The sequence below is a fragment of the Strongylocentrotus purpuratus genome, unplaced genomic scaffold (assembly GCF_000002235.5).
Source record: "Strongylocentrotus purpuratus isolate Spur 01 unplaced genomic scaffold, Spur_5.0 spur5_scaffold_8, whole genome shotgun sequence".
Classification (NCBI taxonomy): domain Eukaryota; kingdom Metazoa; phylum Echinodermata; class Echinoidea; order Camarodonta; family Strongylocentrotidae; genus Strongylocentrotus; species Strongylocentrotus purpuratus.
In genome coordinates this window covers 22824812-22849937 of record NW_022145614.1, presented here as the reverse complement: position 1 = coordinate 22849937, position 25126 = coordinate 22824812, and the positions used below count along the sequence as shown (strand labels likewise).

Here is a 25126-nt window from a genome sequence, read left to right as displayed (position 1 = left end):
TTGCATTTTTCTGTCGTGTCTGAAGTTTTAGCTGAAGTTTGGACAAATGATAGCTACTTACTTCTACTTAAATAAAAAAATAAACAGTTAAGTAAATTACCCATGGAAGATATGCATATAATACCTAATTTAATTAACAATGAAGCAAAAAATTATAATCCAAATTAAACTCTTGAAAGTTGTAAGAATAATTTTACATGTGGGCTAATACCATATTTTATCAAGTTTGAAAATTTTGTCTGGCAAAAGATGCACGCCATCTTTGACAGTTTCGCTCTGAGTAAATAGCTGGTATGATCTTTCATCTATATTGCAAATGTTGGAAATGACTTGTATTTTTGAACTAGTTTGTATTATGTAGAAAGGATAAATGATGAAAGAAGATATGTCTAAAATGCAAGACGTGTATAATGTGTAAGGCTGACTTACTCTTACAGATTAATGAGCAAATCCTTCAATTTCTCTTTATCTCTAGTTATTTGTAATTGTGTGGTCAATCTATCCCTCTCTTCTCTTTTCTCTCCATCTCTTTCTATGTTCCAAAGGCTCCCAGCCTCTTGTTTTCTCTTCATTCCCCTATTTCTCTCACCCTGCCTCCCTGCTTCGCTCTCTTGTTTCCTCTCATGATCATTGTCTTTCTCTCTTCCTACCTTTCTCACTGCTCCTCTCTTTTTTTCCTCTCATGTTTTCCCTCTCTCTTTCATGCTCACTGACTTTCTGTCTTTCTTCCTTACTTCCATTCTTTCTTTCTTTCACCATTTTAATAGATTTATGTGCATAATGCAGACATTTCATCACCTTTTGTTATGAGAAATACATTTTTTGCCATGTTCATTTTTTGTTGCACTACAAGATGATCTATTTCTTTGTTTTAAATGGTCTTTAGCTTGAACTCTGGACTGCTTCTCATCGTTCACATGGTTCCACCAGATCCATCCACACATACAAATTACTCTTGAAATCACAGCGGTTTTTAATATATGTTAACAGCTAATTTTGGCTGAACATTTGATAAAAGAGATCTCAAAGAAGAATATACATGATATGAACTTATTAGTCAAGAAACTTATGAATATGTCGTATTGTAACTTAATGGGAAACTATTACTAGAAATATGATGGCCTTGCTCTCGATGATACAAAAGTTAAACAGGAAGAAAATTCCATAGCCACAAGATTTGCAATGATCTGGGCATTAGGGTTTAAATTTATTAATTCATACATATACAAAGATGGGTGTGTGAGCCTTTTCTTGCAGCATACCAGGGATGTTAAGGAAGCTGGAATGAGATTAGTTATTCAATGTACATGGGTGTGGATAGGACAATAGGTTCTCTTGCATAAAAGGCAGACCTAATGCATTTTTGTGGTTGTGTAAAAAACTAAAAGTTCAAGGATTGTAAAGGCTTTTGTATAGATTTCATAAACAGCCATCTTCTTTCATTAGTGTAGAATGAAGGTGCGGAAGGTGTAAAATTGCTTGCAGATATGAATGCACTATTATATTCAAGTTTTTGTGAGTTCGTGTGTGGGTCCATGTTGTGTAAGAAAACAAGGTATTTATAAAACCTGACTAAGGCTTCTCTCTCACCTTCTCACCTTCTTCTCACCCTGATGCCTGTTGGCTTGTAGTCATGTCAAGGGCCAAGGACCTCACTTTCTCATAGCTCTTCACCTCTCTTTGAGTTATAATACATCTTTCATTTGGTCTTCACATCTCATTAGGGCTCTTGAGAGCCAGAAGGGCATTAACTATACCACTCTGTGTTTGTCCTTCTCTTTAGAGTGAGAAGGGCATTTGATGATGATGAAGATGGTAGTTATTTTACCCGACTGCTAAGAAAGCATAAATGCTTGTAAGTAAGCAACCAGACGGCCGACAGCTTTAGGTCCTCTCCGAGGGACCTGGTAATGAGGATTAATGCCTTACCAAAGGGCACTAGCGCATTGACTTCAGACCACTGCTCTACCGACTGAGCTACCTCGATTAACTCTATCACTCTGTGTTTGTCCTTCTCTTTAGAGTGAGAACGGTATCAAAAATGTATTCCCTTTCAAAGAGATAGCTATTGTTAAATTTCTATGAGGTTCCTGATATTCATGGGGATAGAAAATTTTCTCTGTGTTACGGAAAGTGGAGTTGTATGGGAGGGAGAATTGCTTTTTAATCTCTTCTAGTCTCTTTTGCAGGCCAAAAAAATGAAAAGGTTAAATTTTAACGGCATTTGAAAGATCATACTAATTTAGAACTTCTCTAAAGAAAGGGGGGCTTGAAATTGTCTGTAAGTCAGAAAATAACAACTATTAGTTGTCGAATCGACTTAAGCACTACCAAGTCAGTAAAGTAATAGTCTGATTTTCAGACCATTGTACCGAATGGTCGTACGTTTTGTGCTGCGCAAAGATTCAATCAGTTTAATTTTGACCATTACAAGAAGTGGGTGATTTGTCTAGACAAATGCTCATGTACCCTTTACAGCTCGTTATTACCAAAGAAGAAAAAGGCCAGTCAGTCACTCAATAGTGTCTGACAGTGAAGTCTAGCAAGTAAACGAGTTTCCTTGCATAATTTGAATATTGGGACACTGCTAACGTTCAAATTTCACAGATAAGAAATAGATGACATATTCATAATTCCTGCAAAGTTCTACAGAATTTCATGTTGGCAGCAAAAGGGACCTAGTATCTTAAAGTGAAAAATTGCATCACTATTAAAAAAAAAATCTAGATCGAGTGAATGGCTCTAGGCCTTTGGTTTTCTCCCACAGTGCTTAATGATTTGAGTCGCGCTCTTAGGGTTATGAATCACTTTTTAAACTATCCTTATTAGTCAAAGATAATTTTTACCTTTGTCGTATGTCATTACAGGTACAGATTTGGTGTCATGGGTGACCATTAAATAATCCATATCAGCCACAGATATTAAGTACTGTAATACTTTCATTGTTAGACTTTAGAGGCACAGTTTTGGTGTTCTTACTGACCATTAAATTACTACATATGGGCCAAAGATATTTATCATCATACCTTATTCATGAAATATTAGGTCTCTTGAACAACTTTTTAATTTTCCATATCAACAAAACATATTCATTACCATACATTTATCTTGTAATAGACAGCTGATATATGTATCTATTTGATCTAAACCTAAACAAATGATAGTACCGGTACATGTATTTAATGAGGAGTTTGTACTTGGGATTAACCTAGGTGTAAGCATATTTTGTTGGTCATTTTTTAAAAAGATTTTGCTGTTGGTTCGCATGTTTTTCACACCAAAAAAGTGGGGATGAGGGAGGCAATAAATCACTTTTGTGTACATAGGTCAAGGCCACAATAGTGCAAAAGTAAATGAAAAATGGTGAAAAATTTAAATCCTTTGATGATTATTATCATTATTTGGTATCAGTGGTGCTGGTTATTTAGTGGTGCTGGTCAGTAATACAATACAAGCAATGTTTTTGACCCATTAGGCCTGTCCTCATCAGACTGAAGTTGCAAAATAACCAGTTATTGTAACTGACCCGATCTCAAATTAGCCAGCTAATTTGCGCCTTCATCAACTTGCAGTTGCAATTGGCGGGCTATTTGGTTCGAGAAATCTTGGTCTCCCAAGAGAGCCTGCTATTACCCAAAAAGCGGGCTAATTTGAGCATATCAGTCAGGTGAGGACGCAATTTCGAGCTTCAGGAAAATATCCCCAGTCAGATGAAGACAAACCTATTGAAGCTTTGTCTCAAAGCAACTGAAGCTTGGAGCTAGAGCAAATAATATCAGTCGGTAAAAAGCAATTACCAGTGCTTTTGCATCATCATGCATGATGGAGTGTGTAATTCACTCTTATTCTGAAGTAGATCAAGTTTTATGAATGGTAAATCACCATAACAGTTAAAGCATTTCCAGAAGGGATAAGAGTTGCCTTTGTTAACTACATGTAACTAGACCTGTTATTTCAGCTATTTCATTCATCTGCTATGAATGATGGCATCTCTATGGATTGAGTTCACTTTGCATATATTACTTGTTGCTATGTTGGCAAACCCTTAGTAAGCTTTTTAGTTCTATTGAAGTTGATCTGTTTCTTTTTTTTCAAATTTCCTTCAAAATGGGATACGTTGACATTTTTTTTGTATTTGCCACATTTAAACCTGAACTTTAGTGAAATGAAAGTTTAATGATTTGCAAATGAGTGATTTTCACAGCAAGAACCTCTTGTGTGTTGCAAAAAGTCAGTGTAGGGTTACTTGTGATATATTTGTATTGCCATATGAAACTTTGATGAATCAAAACCACTTTGGAAATTTGTAAACACTTTAAGCACACACAATTTCTGATTTTACAGTATCTAGAAAGAATTCTCATGTCAAAGTTGTAATATATGCATGTTATACCTTTCATACCACTTTTTTGTATTTGTTCTTATTATTCTGTTTAAAAAGTGTGGAAAATCGGAACAGTACGATTAAAAAAAAATTATAAGGGGGAAATGCATCAGAATTCAAAAATATATTGTGACACTGTTATAGGCCGAGGTGATATCTGAAACAGGCGGCATAATAACGAGCTACTGGAACGTCTGTGCATGTTGTATATTGTACATTCACCCTAAATATAATTATTGCAAATATGTTTTTTATAAGACCCCTATATGAAAAACTATCTATTCCGTCATCAATAACTAAACAAAATGAAAGGTTACAAAATTTTGTGTACAGAGCAAATTGGAGAGGAGCTCGCAAGATATGTCACATCATTGCCAATTAGTGTTCCACTGATGACAACTTCAAAAATGTATAACTTTGCTACTTTTAATTTGATATTGTTCAAACTTCCACTACTAATTTGTTTCTCCCATTTTGCTGCTTTTATTATGACCAACTTAATATCAGGGAGGACTTCCCCTATAAATCCCAAATGTTATGGGTGAACACTTTAGCATTCGTGTTCTGTGTATGAGTAAGATTTTTCATTTTCAAATGTTGGCAGGTATGATATGTGCTACATTCACACTTTTGCAAGATGGAGAGTATGATACTTTAATAGTAAATAATAATAATTTGGTTATTTATATAGCGCCGGTATCCGCCAGGTTCTGACGCTCATGGCGCTTTACACAAAAAACTAAAAAATACTTAAAAAAGCTATTTGGTTGCATTAACAGACCTGTAGCAACTCCATCGTGGTCTAAAGAGGACATTTCAATGTTGGTACCTTCTTGCATACTGGGGTAGATATCAAGATTATTTTCTGTTTATCTGGTGTCAATATTTTGACATGTTTGAGGAACTGCTGCCGAAAAGGTAGACTGTGTTTGCTCACTGGACTAACAAATGTATTTCAGAGCATGACTTGCATAATAGAAAGAATGAACAAAGAAGATGAGATGGAAATCATATTCTTGACTTGAGTGAGTTTCATAATGATGAGTTTCTTCGCAGAGTTGACAATGTATGAAAGGCATAGGTATTCAGCAAATAGAGTTTGGAATGTGCTATTGAAAACAGGAATGCAAACTTTTCCTCTTTTCCTTGTCTGTAATGGATGCAGCTTGCCGGTTAATCATTGATCAATTGCCTGTAGGCTGGGAAGCATATTGAATTGGCAACTCATTTTTTTCAGAAAGATGTAGTCTCATCTCCAAACACAGCCTTAATAAAAGTACGCCATAAATTAAAAATAAACATTTGTGAAAATGTATGTGCCAAGTCTTAAAGGGCAAGTCCACTCCAAGAATAACTTACCGGTACTTTCTATACAAAAATCAGACAAACCAGTCAAAACAAGTTTCAGCAAAATTGGATAACTACCAGGTAATAAGGAAGTTATGAATTTTTGAAAAAGTATGTAAAACAATGGAACAATCGAAATCACTACACAAATTGCCAATTTGCTTATCTGTTTGTGACAAAAATCAGACAAACCAGTCAAAACAAGTTTCAGCAAAATCGGATAACTGCCAGGTAATAAGAAAGTTATGAATTTTTGAAAAAGTATTTAAAACAATGGAACAATCAAAATCACTACACAAATTGCCAATTTGCTTATCTGTTTGTGACGTCATGTCCTCACTATCTATCAATTGCTTTATATAGTTTAATCCCATTAATTTTCCCTTTTATCCCCCAAACTTGATTTCCCCAAAAAACTTGATTTCCCCAAAAAACTTGATTTCCCCATGCCTATGCCCAGGTTATATGATTTGTATCATATTGCTTGCATGACATTTCACTAAATCTTTTATGACCTTTAAAGAATTGATACTATAGTGTTTTCTGAATATTGTACATTCATAATTATTTATTTGTAGATAAATATATACTCAACACCTCCCCTCCCCCCTTGAGCAAAAAAGAAAAGAAAAGGGAAATTGTGGTTATCATGTTTGGCAGGAGATTCTACATCAAAGCGGGAAAAAGGGCGTGGTAGCAGGAGTCTCCTGCTACGAGCTGGTGGGACGGCAGAAGAACGAGCATGGTGGGGTGAGACTCCCTCCAAATGCGAGAGGGTTGACAGCCCTGTACATGCACATTTCAGCTTTACCAATATACTTACATTTGCCAAGTTGTGTTTGTGGGGGTAAATGTGGATATACTCCCTTCATTTATTTGGGTTGTTTTACATGGGAAGTGGATTAACTCCTGTCCATTTTTAACTGCATGCAATTATCATACTTTGATAAGTGATTATTTTAAAGAGAGATTGCTTTTGATCTGAATATGATTAATCTTTATTTCAGGAGAGATCGTGAGTCATATTGATGTCTAGTATGATTCCGGTTTCAATAATGGTTTTTGGATGAGGTCATGCTGAGTTATATTACTGCAATTCCAACTTTTCTTCCCCCAACCCTTCTTCTTCTTCCTTGATATAAAACAAACAAACTGTACTTCTTATTCTCCAGAGTTCATGTTATGACAAAAGGCATAAAAATATGATTGTGCCATTCCTCTGAGAGTATTTACTTTTCGTGTTAGTACAGCGACACCTTTTCAAAAGCTTGGGAAACATGTCATATGTTTGTCAGTCAAGAAACTTGGGCGACTTTTATTAAGTTGTGTAATGAATTCAGGAGATTCTCTATTTGTGTAACCTGCCAGAGAATGACTGTTTGCCTTGGATGTTTTATTATAGGGAAAACCACCAAAACAACATTTCTTCAGTGTACCCGACTGAGATCATGCATGATCAGGGAAGCATTGATATGTTCAAAGGATGGTTGAGTAGGGAAATATAATGTAAAGTCATGATGCATGGTTGAGGAACCCTGTAGGTGGTAGGAAAAGCAAATGATTTTGGCAAGTTTTTAGACAGGGAGAGTATGACTATGTTTGGTTGGTCAGGATTGAACAATCTATTTGCGTACAAGCCCATACACCATTTTTTGTAACCATGCCACCCCTCCCACACACACATAAAACACAATATGCATTTTTGTGGTTGTAACATTTTATGCAATTTGGATTGATGAATAAGGAGGTACAAACAATTATTACCTGCTATCCAAATGATTTTTGTTCTGCTTTGTTGTGAGTGGTGAAAGAATTGACTCTGTTTTGTTTTTAATTACACCAATAACACCTTTACACAATATATATATTCAAGTAGAATTTTTTCCCCTATCCAAAAAAAGAACATTATCATACTCTATTCGATAAATATTGTGACTATTTACAATAAATCTTCAAGAAATTCAAAGGTAAAGTTAAGTGTCAATCATTTGAAGAAATCCCATAAAGGTAGAATTGGAGACTAGGTTTCATTCACTTTTGTGTTCTCATATTGGTACAATTCATTTGTTATTTGTTATTTAACATACGGAACACCTAATTTCAGACTATGTGTTTTATTGATATGACTTGGGTTGTTGTTATTGTTTTCATTTGATGATACAGGATCAAATCCTAGTCATAATCTTAGAATCTATTTTAAAAAGTATTCTATTTTTTTCAAGTTCATACCGGTATTATATTTTAAAACGTTGATTGATTTATTTTTGTCATGAAAATACCATGAATCTTTTCTATTTTTACAGAACTTTTCTTTGTGTCAGATCTCAAAATTGCATACCGGTAATTAAAAGCTACCAAAGGTTATTCAATAACACCAGAAAGCTTAAATTACAAATGAAGCATAGAAGGTGAAGACTTCTGTAATAAAATTATCTAACAAAATTATATCACAAAATTATATCACAAAAATTCTATCTTATTTTTGTCATCTATATATTTGGTTAGATAAAAATTGAGACAACAATATACCCATTTGTAAGAGGTCAAGGTTTGGATCATAAAAAAATCCACGGTCTTTCACACTCACAAAAAGCTGTATGAAAACTTATGAATAGCTCTTGCCAAGCCCACTTTTCTGAAAGATCCCCTTTTAAAAGAAATAAATATGACAAAGGGCTACCCTTAACCTCATACTTTTATGAACCAGATCTGTGTTACTGCAGTGGATTCAAAATAGTGTTCCCACTAAGTTATTTTGATTCCGGTGTTTTATAACCAAAAAACAAACAATATGTTTTTAGAAAATAGGTTCATTATGTTAACTTATTACCTACCTGAACCAGATGCCATCTATATTAAAGGGCAGGAGATAATTTGAAGATCATAGGATGAAAAAAATGAATTGCATACAAAATGAAGAAAAAAAGGAATGTATAAATTAAGTAGCTAAAGTACTACTACTGTTAACATATATGCTAAGAACGATATAAACTAAGAATATGATGAACATAGTGTTTGGGAATTACCATAGCCCTTTTACATGTATCTGCAGGGATCTTTAAGGATCTCAAAACGCTTTTACTATTTCTTCATGGTTCACATGACCTTTTGGTAATGTGGGGACAGGGGAAGAGACTGTGATAATATTGGATAGGCACCAGTAGACATTGTTGATTAATTCTGTATGTACATGTATGAAATACTTTTTGCACTATTTTCTTAGTAATTACCCTGGTGTAAGTAATTTGAATGTAGAAGTTACCTCTTGAAAATGGGTGTGAAAATTATAGTATTTGGTATTGAAAAGCAAGATTAAATGGTTAAAAACCTGTTCAATCTCATGGAGATTTCTTTGAAAATTACTGAATATCTGTGATTCTGTAGTTCCAAGTATTGTACTGCATAACAAATAGAAATAATAATAATAATAATAATAATAATAATAGCCTAATAGTCCACTCCAAATTTTATTAAACCGAAACGGAAATTCTTTTTGCCCAATTGATCGTGAGCCCAGCAGCCACTGAGCAGCGCCAGATCGACGTTGCTCTATCCCTTATTGTTGAACGCCAGACAAGGTAGCAACAACTCCCATCTTTAAACGTCTTTTGGTATGACGCGGCCGGGGTTCGAACCCACGACCGCCCGGTTGTGAGGCGGACGCTATTCTTACAGAACATCAATATTGACTTTCCCCAGTCTTTATTAATCAATTTTTCTTCACCAGTTTACTGGTGACTTCTCCCCTTCCTATAGCCAATGGGGTAAAACTATCATAGATGAATTTGGTAACATTCTGCAACCATTCAACCTTGAGAAATTACGCAATATACTTTTTGGATAAGTCATTCATTGGTGTCTACTTTTAAAAAATCTTTCTTTTTCCAACAGGTCTTCAATTGTTGGCCTTCCTACTCTAAAGAAGGATAAGTTTTCTGTCTTTAATTTCTTGGAGATTCAGCAGCCGGCCAGTGCTCAGATGGACATATACCCTACACAACCAGGATTATCTAAATGTATGTATCACTTTGGCTCCATGAAACGTTCTCAAAATCAGTGCCAGGTCACTAACTATTTGTAACCATTTACAATGCTTCTCATTTGGGTCATTTCTTTCAAGTTCAATTGAGAGAATCCCACCCCTACACCTTTTGCAGATGTCTCTGTTGTCAGTTAATAAAGAGATACAAACATGTAAGTTGAAAACTAGTGACATTTTGTTTGTTGTCAGAAAACAGGTCATATTAGACCCTGTATACAAAGACCACTAGACTGAGACAAGAATCGTAGTCTTTGCAGACAGATTGTCTTTATGGACAGGTGTTTATGCCTCTGCCACACGAAGTGAGTACCGGAAGCATTATGTTTTCGGGTTGTCCGTCTGTCCGTACACCTGCTGGTGCGTCTGTCCATTATTATTCTTGTGAATGCTATAACTTAAGAACGAATCAAGGTATCATAGTTAAACTTTGTGAGAGTATGTATGACCATGTAAAGATCACCTGATTAAATTAAGGGGTCAAAAGTTGAAAGGTCACAGGTCAATTTAAATGTGCCAAAATATCTTGTGAGCACGATAGTTTGAGAACGAATTGTGCTATCGTAGTGAAACTTTGTAAGAGTATGTATGACCATTTAAAGATCATTAGGTGCTGTGGGACCTACTTGCTACTATAATTTGATAATGTATGTTCTGAAAATACTGTTCAGAACATTTTGAGGATGAAAAAAGAGATGCATAAATTCATTAGAAGCTACTGGTCTGTTAGGTCTAAAATATGAAGAGGGTTATTATCATGCCTATAAAGAACTTCATCAAAATTAGGGAGGGGCTGCAAAAGAGGACCTTTAATCCGATAATTGAAATATATTGATTGTTCTGCAGGCGAAGGTATATTTTCATACCTGCCAACCCTCCCGAATAATCCGGAATATCCTGTTTTTCTGGATTTTTAGTACCCCAAAATGCGGGAGATTCCGGATTTTTTCAAAATTTCAATTTTTTTTTGTTTTTTTGTGTGTGTTGCTTAAGCCAAATTCAGCTTGTTTTATCATATGCCGCGATGTGAGACTCCATGTATTGCGTGCGTTGAAGGGCTGCATGATTGAGCAGCGAATTTGTATTCGCTTTTTTGCACAGATTTACCGCATGTTGCCAGTTAGCTTTTGGTTACTGGTACATTTGCTGGTCCACATGACCCAGCTACTGTGTAATAAATACTGTTCCCTTGCAGTGTCACCAAGTTGACAAACTTGTACCAACAAAGATTTTATGAAACACATTTTAATCACGTTTGGTTTTTCTAATTTTTACATCTTCAATTTAGTGTTGCATGATATCAAACTTGACAATTTATAAGCCATGGTTTCTAAGAGAAAATAAAAATATTTCTTGGTCTAAAATATTAGTTGCAATGTCAAAATGTGGGTGGTTATAGATGCATGGGGCCCTGAAAGATATATGTGTTTCTTTCAGCCTGTTTCTACCAGAATTTAAAATGTGTTGAGTGATGAAACTCATCATGTTCCATCTCATATGCAAGGCTGTTCTTGCAATTTTCTGCATGAAAAATATTTGCACACTCCTAATATTCAATTCAGTGCTCCAGTCAATGATATGGATTGATGCGGATCATTTAAGATCAAAAGGCCATCACTAAACGGTAAGAGTAATACTAGTGTGGTATAAAACTTAGTAAATGTTCATCTTTTAGGTTGAATTAAATCTCTTGAACAAGTAAAATTTGGGAGTGTATTTCTATCCATCAACTAAAGGCCAAATCAAATTTGATTAATACTTTTAAGTTGATGTTTGTTTGTTTTGTTTTGTATTGATTTTGGGGATATATTAAAGCTGTATGTAGACTTTAAAAAGCAGTTAAGCCTTAAAATTCAAGAGTTTTTTCCCTAAACCTACAAAATATTGCTGATATCGATTTTGGGCAGCGTGCCAATATAATTTGATATAAATAAGCACATTTCAATATACTGTATATGGTACACCTACATATTCTATGTCTGCAGAACAGGATGTAGACATGTCATATTTTTATGAATAATTTCCTATTGAGTAAAATATGATCCTGCAACTCTGAGAATTAAACACAAAGTTAACCCTGACAGGTTGATTTAGTTTGATAAAAAAGGAAATCATGGTAATAAACAACAAAGTTTTTTTACCAGTTATTACATTAATTTGGAATACAATGAAATTCTTAGCCAGCTCTTTGAGGTTTTGAGGATGGAACATTTATCATGGATATTCAGAGAAAATAAGGAATTTCACAAAACTCCTGTTTCTGCTATTCTGTAGAAGTAATTCTTTTTCTTGTTGCTTTTTTTTCCCTTTTCTTTTCCTTGCTGTTTTTCTTTTCTTATAACAGTTTTATCTATAAAATCCTACATTAGCATCTTCTTATGACAAATTACACATCTGTCAATCAAATTATAGTGTTGTGCTTCAATATATTTATTTAAATTCCAAACATATTGCCCACATTAATATTACTATCATCACCAATTAAAATTCAACACCTTTCTTAATAACAGTGGTATCAAAAGAAGTGGAAGAGCCAGGACAATCTTCGTCATCATCATCATCATCATCTTCTCTGAAAAGGTCAAGATGGGATCAACATCCTGGTATCCTTGCCAACATGGGATCTAAGCAAGAGGTCAAAGGTGATGAGAGCCAAGGAATGGGCAAAGTAAGAACAGAAAATATAATTTGATTGACAGGAATTTGGTAAAAGGCTATCGACCAGAATTATCTTAGTGAAACCTAGTGGCTTGAAATAATGAATCTGGGTACAAACAGGGGTTTAATTGTTGGTGATGTGACATTACAGTCTAATTGTATGATATGGTATTTTAAAACCTGATCTTGGTCATGGTGATCCATTTTTAAAGAAAATGAGTATTGCATAAAAGGTAGTATATTAATTGAGAAAAGATGTACACATGTGTTAAACAGGCCTGATAATTTGATCGCTTTCTATAATGTGAAATCATAAGATCATGTTGTGATTCTTAAACATTAACACAGATTCATGAAGATGTCAGCAAATTATATCAGAATGTAGAATATTAATTTGCTACCTCGTTCTTGCTGCATGGTTCTGTCAGCAACATTACATGCGTGATTCTTAAAGAGCGTGATTTGAATTATTTGTAGTGTCTATATAAAGGTGAGAGTTATCTTGGCTTGTGGAAGATGCATTTTATGGACAGCAAAATATTATTGGCTTGATGGAACAGATTCATAATGTTTGCTGCACTTAAGACTTCTCTTTCTTTTCTTGCTCCCAAGAGAATGAATGTCAAGAAGGGGGCGATTATTTACCTGCATATAAAAGAAAGTTGAAGGCTGAAATGAGAATGACTTTGGTGAACATCTTATTATTGTAGCATTTAAAATGACACCCTTTAGAGCTTTTCTTGTATTTTACCTTTTATGATCTTTTGAACAGGGTTTACAATAGATCAGAGATGAATCCTGTCCCTTTTCTTTTAATTACTAAGTACATTGTACAAATGATAAAAAGTTGGCAACCACATACTAATTAAAGGGCAATCCAACTTTTGTAATAAGTTCATGTGTATGAAAGCAGAAAAATAAGATAAACAGAATGGTGAAAAAATCAGACCAATAATATGAAAGTTAAGAATGTTTGAAATATAAGATAACTTAGTGTATGTGAATCTCAAATTAGCAGTTTGGTCAGTGGAATGTGACATAGTCGGTAATAAATCTCCTTTTAAAATACTGTGGAAAAAAATATCATTAACATCTGATTAAAGTGTCAATTAAATCTGACAAAAAATATGAAAGTTATGAATTGTTGAAAGTTGTAATCACTAGATGTATGGGCACTTCAAATTGGCTGAGGAGTAGTTGTAGTAGTAGAAGTAGTAGTAGTAGTAGTAGACTTTATTGGATAACTTGTTTAGCACAGGGCTAATCTGCCACAAGGTCCAGAAGGCTGAAGCGGTAATGTCAACGGGATGAAGTGCCGGATGACTTTCCCATCTGTTCCAACCGTACATATAAAATTACTAAAATTTAATATTTTTCAAAAAGTCATGGCTCAGAAGGGTCTATTCTTTTTAGATGACCGATAATAATATGCTTTCTACAATATATTTTGAGTAGTGCCCCAAGAGAGAAGGAACTTACGAGAAAAACAAAAATTAGTTATATTTTTGTACACAGCAAATGGGTGAGTTATCCATGTCCTACGTCACAATCCACTGACCACACTACCAATTTGAGATTTGCGTAGACTTAGTGATCGCATATTTCAAATATTCATAACTTTCTTACATTTGGTCCGATTCATTTTAAACTTTCGCCATTCTGTTTTTATTATTTTTCCGCTTTCATACAAACCAACTTATTACAAGGGTTGGATTACCCTTTTAGAGCAAAATAAGTTTGAATAAGGCATCCTCAACACTCAAAATTCAAAATTATCTCTTTTCATATCAAAGAAGAATATCTTTGGTCATTTTCAAGTACATGTATAATAACTAGAAACGATGAGATATGGACATGTAGAAAGAAAAACTGTAAAGTTGACCTGGTTGGAGACACGTTGGAATCTGGTCAATAAGCCCTATTATGCCTGCCTTGATACACACCCTAAGGTCAGTCATCCCAATACAAATATGAAAATACTTATTTACAATGAATGAATGAACGAGCGATTGAACAGATCATCAGCAGGTTGCTGCATTCTTGTCCAAGTAACCATGACATTTTGACCAGAAATGGAAGGCAGTATTTCAATTTCTATAATACTGAATAGATATTAATCAGCCTATCAAAATCTATTGTAGATATTTATGTATATATGCTTTAATGCAAACAAAATCTCCTGTATTTAATCTATTATTTGCTGTCAGTACCAGCAAGTACTGGGATCACACACTTTCTAGAGAAAATAGTTCAGTATCCTTTTCTGTCGAGGTAATTATAAGATTTTGTAACCTGACCATGCATCAATGCACTGCAGATAAACCGTGGATAAACCTCAATCTTTTCTGATTTCTATGGTAGTATTAACCATGATGGTCTTGTTATAAAATAGTTATACTTTTAATGAAATTTTTGGCATTCTTGTAACAACTATTACATAAAGAGTAAAGTTATACAAGCTCCTTTTCTATGTAGTGAAGCCAAAAGAAGGTAGAAAGAGTTGACAAAAGGCGATTTGTGAAAATTGGGTTTATGTATCTGTATCAGCTGTAGAGCTACACCAAATGCCCCTTTTCATGATATAATAAATCTAGTTTGCTTTTTTCCCTCTTAAACTAAATGCTTATGAGTTACACAGCGTGTGAGAATAAACTTTGATGTTACAAAACAAAGGCAAGAATGAAGTGAGCACTGGGTAAACAAAAAAATTACAATATTGATTAGAGTGAGCTGATCTCAGAAAAATCAATTTTTCTCAACTCTTAAAACGTGAGAGATTGCAGTGAATAAGACAAAAAAGAGCAGTGGTTAACAAAGATCAAAAAGAGTTTTTGTTAAAATGATGCATAGAAACCTGTGCAATGAAATTGAACTAGAAAATCTAAAAGAAACTCCCACAACTAAGAAAAAAAAATGGATATTTTATTTACAAGTTGAGAGATACCTATTTAAAAACTAGACATACCTATTTAAGATTGCTTACAATTAGTCACTGCTTTTTTGTCTTTCCCAATTTAGAATCATGAACAGATATTTTTGGTAGTTTTTCAGTCTCATCAGCGCCTTAGATTAGGTAACTAGATATTGGCGCTTTATAAATTTCCTGGATTGGATTGGATTGAGATGGGATGTATGTTCAACATTGAGATCACATAGACGAAGATATAATTCCACTTGTGGGACTTAAATTTCCGCAATGCAAAGAAGAAGCAAGAAACAAATTTGATTAGTATCTTACCATATGCCTACATGAAGTTTATTGAACAGCATCTCAAAAGTCAGAACTGACTAAATTTGGTTAACATCAAGGGTGAGCACATACATACAAACTTTCTTAGAAAATGTCACTCTTGTTTTCATGATTATTAAAGGTAATACAAAGTTTTGGCATGGGGTCATGAATTTGGTTTAAATGAACATATTAGAAGCATATGCGACCCTACAATATTCAGTGATCATCGTCGCGGTCGAAATCGAGTCTAAATTCATGAAATTATAAATAATAATCACTTTATGTTGTATAGCTCCCTCTCCAGGTCAAGATATTAATTAAGCTATAAAACAATGTTTCTTGACCAATATCGATCGATTAGCTATTCCCGTTATACCACAACTACATATTCTGAGATTTCCATGGTCGCATCTACCATAGTACGGCCGTAGGAGCCATTTAAAATTTATCAAAATTTACCGGGAGCACCGGTAAATCTTTACATTCAATTTTTCTCGAAAGCAGAAGTGTTTTAGGGGCTAAAATTTCTAGTGCTTTTAATACATCCACATGGGCATCCAAATATATCAAAATTGTAAAGAATCACTATCCACCCATTTTTCAAAATTTCCCAAAACTTTGTAATACCTTTAATGATATTATTGATAATATTTAAAAAAAATTATTATACACAACTTGTAATATCGATAACTGCTATTTCATTACATAGCTTTCTCTTTCCTCTCTCATTTATTCCCCTTTCCTCCATATCTTTCTAGCTCCATCTCTTTTTCTGCTCTTGCCATTTCCTATTTCTCTCATCTTCTTTATATTTTCAAAAAGGATTATTTTCACCTACGTAGTGTACTTTCTAATATGTAAATTCCAACTATCGTATACAATCATATGTAGTGTACTGTACAACTTAGCTAGTAATATTTCAAATTACACACTATGTATAATGAAGAAAAAACACACACAACACACTCATCCTTACCTACACACTCGCCCACATACACCACCCACTCTCCCTACCCATTTGCACACACAAAAGAGCATCATTAATTATTGAATGGTGACCAGTGTAATATATATAATAATTTCCACAAGTTTTCCATGTTGCTTTTAAATTTCATGCATAAATCTTCTCACACTCTACTAGACCATTTTTCAGGCACTTAGCATAACATATCACCCCTAAACACAAAGACTGGGAAATTTATGTAGCCAAGATTGCAAAAGAGTATGTCATGCCGGAAGCATTCTCCTGAAAAAATATTTTGTACTAGTTCAACTGAAAGAAATGCAATTTCATGCTCCATTTAAAGATTTTGACATTTAATACAAAAAGCTGTTGAAACACTTATTGTGCCTCCCCTGTGTTTAGTGATCTATATGTATATTGTAAGTAAGCATAACTTTGGGCATTTTTATGTCGTACCTGTAAAAGTAGGTATCACAGCTAAAGTTTGAAAGTATCTACATTTCATTTCCCCTGCCAATTTCCTTTTAGAGCACATGGAAAGAGGAGTTTTGATACCTCATTTGTCAAATTTGAATAAGTACTTTTGAAAATACGACCACTTACATAAGAGACGAAATGGTCAAATTTTGCGTAATTTGGCTATAACTGACAATTAGCCATTTTCAAGGTGACATAATTTTGTAATTAATGGATGAATCACCTTTCTTTTCAAGAAATCTGTTCTCTGTATGGATTTCTACATGCCTATTTTTTTTAAGGTTCTTTAGACAAATATTTTTTTGTGGAATTTTTCAAATAATTATATGAAGCCCATTTTGATGCGTGTGACAAATGGCTAGTTTTGCGTCGCCGGAACAAGTTTTCATGGGTTTTGAAACTTGGCTAGATTTAAGAGTGTCTATCAAGAGGGGCTGAATTTCGGCATATCTGGGGGGTATATATATATATATATATATATATATATATATATATATATATATATATATAGCTTAATTATTTCTGTAAGTTTGGACCATCAAATCCATTTAAATTAATTTTCAATGGCATTTGAAAATGGCTCTAAACTCTTAAAACTTCATATTTTAAAGCACCCTTAAGCTTTTTTGTGCGTTTTCAAGTCTGCCTAAATTGAAAACCGTTAATGGTAGGGGAATGAATTTTGGCACATCAATAGAAGGTATGGCAGTGGCGGATCCAGGGGGGGGGGGCACAGGGGGCACCTGCCGCTCCCCGACCCCCCCCCCCCCCCCCCCCCGCAAAAAAAAGTTAAAATCAGCCCTAAATTCCCCCCAAATGTGCTCCCCCCCCCCCCCGACCCCCAAAAAAATTATTAAAAAAAAAAATAAAAAAAAAAATATGGCAATGGCTGACCTAAAAAGGTGACCTTACCCCACCCCCCCCCCCACAGGTGTGGGGCGATGTAAATACAACATGAATAAATGGGGATATACTGACGACACAGACACCAACTGCGAGTGTGGAACATCCGTGCAATCCATGTCACACCTATTAAGATGTCCACTCCTAATCGACCCATGCTGCCTGGAAGACCTGGTGGCAGCAAATGAGAAGGCTCTCCAGTGTGCCAAGGCCTGGCAGAGCATTTGAGGACACGAAAGAAGAATACAAAGTGTATATATCCTTTTCTTGAACATGATATTATTTATTTTTGGTGCTTGATAAATCTTTATAGATATTTATCACAACTATGAAATTTTAGATGGTTACCATTTCGTGTTTTTTTTTTTTTTCTTTTTACTTTTTTTCTTCAGTTATGAGTTATGAGTTTTTGATCGATCAGGTGGGTGGTACATGTACGACATTACTTATTATAGGCTCTGTATAAGCTTGGCTTGTTAGAACTCTTGTGAGTAATGTGCCGCGGGATTCCATATCCTTAAACTTAAACTGGCGAACAGAGCAACAAGACCAAGCTCTATAATTATTAGGATCTCTGTCCAGTAGTGCCATGTTTGTGCCATCAAACTGGATCGACCAAATCAATTGATTCATAATATATGTATATGCAATATTTTTTCCCGTAACATGAGAGTAATTTTAATAGTTTCATACTATTAATTAAATGTATTGTTAACTGTAACTGTATAATTGTTTTAAATGGGGGCACGCTACAAGAGTCCTATCTCGCACCCCGGGGCAACGTGTCTGACACGGCCGGTTGATCAAGATTACAGTAATCTTGATCTAAGGAGACACAAACGGAACGAACCCCCCCCCCCCCCCACGGAGCAAATTAAAAAATTAAAAAATTTCTTGACCCCAAAAAAAAAAGTGTCCTTTCCCCCCCCCCCCCCCCCGTTTATTCAGCGGCTGGCTGAGTCATTGCGATTTTTTTTTGGGACTAAAAAAAAAAAAAAATAATATATATATATATATATGTGTGCCCCCCCCTCGTGTGCCCCCCGGCAAGAAATTCCTGGATCCGCGCCTGTATGGGACTCACTTCTTTTTAGTATTTTGGGCCATCAACCTACTTTAACTAAAGTTTAAATGGCTTTTGAAAATGGCTCTAAACTTCAAAGAAATACACTCTTCAAGAAGTCCAGATTTCCATCAAAGTGCCATCAGTTTGCCTTTGGTTGGAGAGAGGGGTTGGAGAGAGGGTGGGGGTGAAAGAAATGAGGAAAATTTGAGTAGGCCTACCTAACTTATTTACTATATAAACAAAAATAATAACAAATCCCTTTTAATTGAAATTCATGAATTGAATCCACGATCTTAAATTTAAAAACTCTGGGAAAACAATAAATGCCCTTTAAATCCTTGGCGTGGGTTCACAATCACAACATGAGAATAGAGACACCAGTATGGGAGGTGCACTGCCGCCGAGCTATCACCGAGTGTGTGTGTGTGTCATTTGGTTTTCATACACAGACGTGCATCAATCAGATATGATTACTAAAAAGACGCTGCCTGAATTAAATTGGAATTTAATAATAATTTTCCAAAGATCAGAAAAGCCTTCATAACAGTTATTTTATTTAGATTGAAACACACAAAAAAAAATTTTCTGACAAAATTTGATTAAATTTTCACTCTATAAATTGACAAAGATTACACAAGTTTGTTCTTGAATTTCTTAAAAAGTCACTTTGAAATTCAAAGTTCACTCGCATGAGGTGCGAGAAAAATTGCGAGTGGAAAAACACAAACATGTATTATTGGTCTTGTGATCGCTTTAAAATCTGTTTAGGTTACGTTAGCATAATAATTCCGTTGAAATATATATGTATTTACTAATTTGTTCGCCAAATGCTGCAAATCCTGCCTCAGTTTCGATATTTGAAGCCTCAGATTCATGCTCCGTTTCGGATCTTGATGGGACGGCAAGCGGCGGGTGCGGTGAGGGGCCATGTGGCCCGTCGGGTCTTCGAGCGAAGCTGGGTGCCTGCTCGTTGAAGTCACTTTCGCTCAGAGCGTATCGACTAGGGGTATAGTTGTTTTCATTGGATTGGCGCTCTAGCGCCATCTCGGGGTCATTCTTAATATTTACATGATCGTATTCTCCAGTAAATTCTCTTTCTTCTCGTATCGAAATTGAATTAAAAGTATGTTTTTCTGATATAGAAAATTGTTTCAAACTTTTCACTCTGATTTTTCACGATCTTTTTTAAACATACCCCCATCATTTTTTATATGAAAATAAAGCTTAAGATGTGCTCTTTCCAACCAGTGGATTTTTAAAACTCAAAGACAAATGGCGTTCAAGCGCATTGAGCTAAAACTAGGGATACAAATCGGCTGTCAAATAAAAATGGCGACAAACGAAGTGAGACGGTACGAATTAGAGGGTAAATCCCAAACAACTGTGTCGTAAGTAATTAATGGATTTTGATGAAAATGACATGACATGAAAGACAGAATCCTGAGCTTTCGAGAGACATATAATTTTATAATATTTATTTTTTCCATGATATGAAAATCTTCCTTCACAAAGAGAGAATTTGCATGGTTGAGCTCTGCGTGTCCCCACTCAATGCAGCTCTTCTGTGATATCTGTAAAAGAATTTTTGATGCTTTGAAGACATTTGCTGCTTGGTCAACTTTGTAACAATACTAAAATCCCTAGTTTCAACCCTCAACCAAACACTATATGTAGACCTTACCCTCAAGTTAAATCCCTAGTTTCAACCCTCAACCAAACACTATATGTAGACCTTACCCTGAAAGGCAAGTCCAACTCCAAAAATAACTTACTTTCAATAGAAGCAGAAAATCAAACAAAACAATTTAAAAAGTTTGAGTAAACTCGGATAACTAATAAGAAAGTTATGAATTTTTAATGACATGTAAAACTTTGAAAAGCACAAGACAAATTGGCAACTCACTCATGAGTTGTGACGTCATTGCCTCACTATCCACTAATTGTTTTCTTTATATTGATAATATAAATTTCCAATTCCCCCCCTAAAAATCTTATTTCCTCACACCAGCATCCAAGTTATATTGATAGTAATATGTTTTTGTGCGGATGCACTGATATAGAGTAATTTTGTTCAGTTAAATCACAAAAATGAGAATTTTGATATTTTATTTATATAAAAATCAATGATAATGAATATACAATATTCAGAAAATAGTATCAATTCTTCAAAGTTCATAAAAGATTTTGTGAAATGTCACGCAAGCAATATGATACAAATCATATAACCTGGGCAAAAGCATGGGGAAATCAAGTTTTGGGGGGATAAAAAGGGAAATTAATGGGATTGAAATATATAAAGCAATTGATAAATAGTGAGGCAATGACGTCACAAACTGATAACCAAATAGTGATTTTCTAAGTTCCATAGTTTTTCATACCGGTACTTTAATTAAAAATCATATCTTCATGATTTTACGCCAGTGGCACCTGATGTAAACTTCATTTCATTCCAATGATGATTTTCTGGTATGTGAGCATTCAACACAACACTTCAACAATCCACTTTATATAATTATTGGTTATGTCTGTAGGCAACATAATGCTATACATTGATCACAAAGTACTGCGGTGCAGGATCATTGAGCAAGCTCACTACCTGTGCAAATAAACGCTAAGTGACTTTAGTAGACTCAACAAAATAGTTTCATTGTCACCATCACCATCAATCAATAAAAATAAACTTTATCTACTCTGCTATGTTGACTTCAATTGATGCTAAGGCAAGCCAATTTGAGAGCCCAACCTTCTCTGTACAGAAATAAAAAAGCAGGTATTACAGCCATCGCTCCACTAATTATTCAACATTCTTATGGTTTGATCATTAAGGGGAAGCACACCCTGATATTAAGTTTGTTTTGATAGAAGCAGAAAAATGAGAGAAAGTTTTATCAATACCCAATTAAAAATAGGAACGTTATGAATTCTTCAAGTTGTCTTCAGTGACACATAAATTTGCAATACTGTGATTATCACAAGCTTCTTTCCAATTTGCTCTATACAGACAATTTCATAAACTTCCTTAACTCTCATTTAGTTATTGATGGAGAAATACAATTCTTTCATGCAGGGGTTGTATTAAAAACATATTTGCAATAATCCTATTTAGGGTGAATGTAATTTGAAGAGGAAAATTTAAAGGGCAAGTCCTATTTGGTTTTGATAGAAGCAGAAAAATGAGAGAAAAAAAAAATGAGAGAAAGTTTGATCACTGCACATGTATTTACATAAGTTTTAATTGTATATAGTATATTGTATATATATATATATATATATATATTTTATTGTATATAGGGGTTCTGCCTGAAAAGGCCAATGTCTTATGCAGTTCCCTTTCACATTTCAATTTTATCTTTACCCTTTCTTTCAGTATGATGTACTATTTTATTCTGTTATGTATGTTACTGCTATTTCATGCCAGTTATGTAATGTTTTTGCTGTTATTTGTGATACCTTGAAATGAAATGTGGAAATGAACTTGAACTTGTTTTCCCAATCACAGATTGCAGAGTATGATGTTCCATCTCAGGATTCTACCGCTGATAGTGATGACAAGCCCCGCCCTCCTCTAGATCTCTTCCAAGCCATCTTCCTTGACTCCGACTCCAGCAGTAGTAGCAGTGACGAGTATGACAGAGATGAGAATGATGATCAGAAAAAACATGAAGGAGCACCACAAAGTGAACTCCACACTGTGCAAGGTATGACTGTCTTCCTAATGAAATAAGCAGAGATAATAAGAGTATAGAAGTGGCTGGGGTTTTAAAGCTTGTTATGTCCAATCTTCAGTCTTTTGTGGTTCTGTAAAAGATGCGTTGTGTTTTTTATTGTACATTGATGACATCTTCTCCATCTCTCTGATCCAAAAGTTAAGGGGCAGTATTCTGAGGTTCATTTTATCTCAGATAAGACCAGAGATTTTTATCTCGTTGAGACACACCCATTTGTGATGCAATAACTAATAAGAAATGTTTCTAGATTCACTCTCTTCATGTTAAGCCCATAGAATCACATCCTGCCAGTCTGTGGGGCACGAGCGTGTGAATGTGTAATCTTGACAACTTTCACTATGCGTGCCTCAAAGTGCAAATTCAGTTTTGCTAGGATTGCCTCAAAAAATGACTGAAGTGGTGCAAACATACTATTTGTACATTAATATAGTGGGTCAGAAAGAGAAGAAGACACAAAAAGTAAGATAGAGATTGCCAAACAGACCAAAAAAGTAGAAGCAATTAGAAACAGAAACAAGACAAACAGAGATATTGCAAAGTGGAGAAAATAACTTTGCAACAGGGTAAGAGTAGAGGGTTGCAAATCGAAGAGAGAACCTGCGAAAAATAGTAATTAGAAACAGACAGCTTTAAAAGTGCTGATAAAAAAAATTAAGAGAGGAAAAGAAAAGAATAATATTAATTAATTATTAAACAGCAAGAAAACAAGACAAAAATAGTGCAAAAAGGAATTAAAAATTTGTGGAAAGAAGGGAAAGGTTAATGCGGTAGCTGTTAGAAGTAGAGTCAAATGAAGAGAGGTTTCAAAGTAGAAACAGAAATGTGGAAAAAGAGAAGAGAAATAGTAGAGGGATACTTAAAAGGGGAGAGGGAGATATTGGAAAGTGGAGATAGAAAAGAGGGAGGATAGGAAGAAACTCGAGCAAGAGCTATTAATAGTAACAGAGAGAATATGACAGATATGTTGCAAAGTGGATATACAAATTTGGAAATGATTACATGTAATTGATAAGGCTTTAGTGAGCAATGCCTGATTAAATGTTAAAATGCTATTATCTGAAGTTTACCTGCGCTTAAAAATGTCTGTTGTTTCTCACTTCTGGTTCGCACCCATTTTGTTTGCTTTCCTTTTTCAAGAATAAATGTTCAATATTTGCCAAATTGAACGTGCTATTGTTATACCATCTCGTTTTGTCCTGTCTATTACCTATAAGGATTTTTGTTCTTCTGATGAATAGTCTAAAGACCATGCGCCGGAGGCAGCATGGTTGGGATCTATGGATAAATTATGTACAGTATATACCAAAGTCAAGTCATGTTCATTAGGATCAATACAAATGTTACTGATGTACATGTATAGCCAGATTTTCTATGCCGACCCTCGATTTACCATGAATCAAAATTACAAAATAAGTTTGGAAGTTGGGTAATGGGGGGGGGGGGGGGGAGAAGTATAAAGACCAGTAACTGGGTCAATACACAGGATTGGCTTTAGTATTGGTTTCAGGCAGGAAGGTTCTATTCAAAGTTGTTTTTCAAATGGCAAGAAAAGGTGCGGCAGGAATTTCATCTTTTAGACAGAGGCACTCCTAGATAAAAGAATTCACTCTTCTGTCCTTTGCATACATCCATAGTTACTATAGAACTTTTGTCTTTTATTGTGTTTTACTGAATATTATTTTTTTTGTGGTTTCTAGTCTAATAACACTCCTGCAAAAAAGTCTTCAGAAATCACTACTAGTATGAAACAAAATCACTTTGCAGCCAAAGTTGGTCATGGGGGATGAGGTGAAATTCAATTTGAGGGTGTCACACCATAGTTTCCCTTTATAGGTTAGGAACACTTTGTTAATCACAACCAATCTAGGCTCCTGTATTGAAATTTAGATGGTTTTAAATCCCCTATCAGGGAAACGTAAGCCCTCAATAAATTATCTCAAAATTTATCTGTAGCAGCAAGATAAGTTTATGAAGTATCTGCGAAATTTACGGTCAAAAGACTCTGTGGTTTTCTATAATATGAGTGAAAATTGAAGCCATCATTTTTATACATGACAAATGGGGTTCACAAATAAAACACTGCCAGTTGCAAATTCAGTTTGGACAAAAAAAATAAAATGTAATTTTGCTAATAAGGAATGTTTTGCTACCGTACTTTTTTCTTTCAATGCCCTTTAACCTGTGGTATTTATTAGGTAATCCGCTGCATAGCATAAGAATCACTTGTTGATTTTGTCAGAATCTTTATTATTATTTCTTCCTTTACCTTCTTCTGGTTCCACTATCTTCTGCATGCTAAATGTCAAATCCTTCAAAGTTTTTAGGATG

At 34.7% G+C, this 25126-nt stretch overlaps 1 protein-coding gene across 2 annotated transcripts in view; it reads left to right on the top strand.

Annotated features, from left to right (window-relative positions):
• Positions 1-25126, top strand: part of LOC105442891 (hyalin-like) — a 113863-nt gene that overhangs the window by 25525 nt on the left and 63212 nt on the right. For both annotated transcript variants that reach the window (XM_030976057.1, XM_030976059.1), the window contains exons 13-15: positions 9623-9747; positions 12281-12438; positions 22570-22768. In XM_030976057.1, the coding sequence (XP_030831917.1) occupies positions 9623-9747; positions 12281-12438; positions 22570-22768 (482 nt within the window). The remainder of the gene's footprint in view (positions 1-9622; positions 9748-12280; positions 12439-22569; positions 22769-25126) is intronic.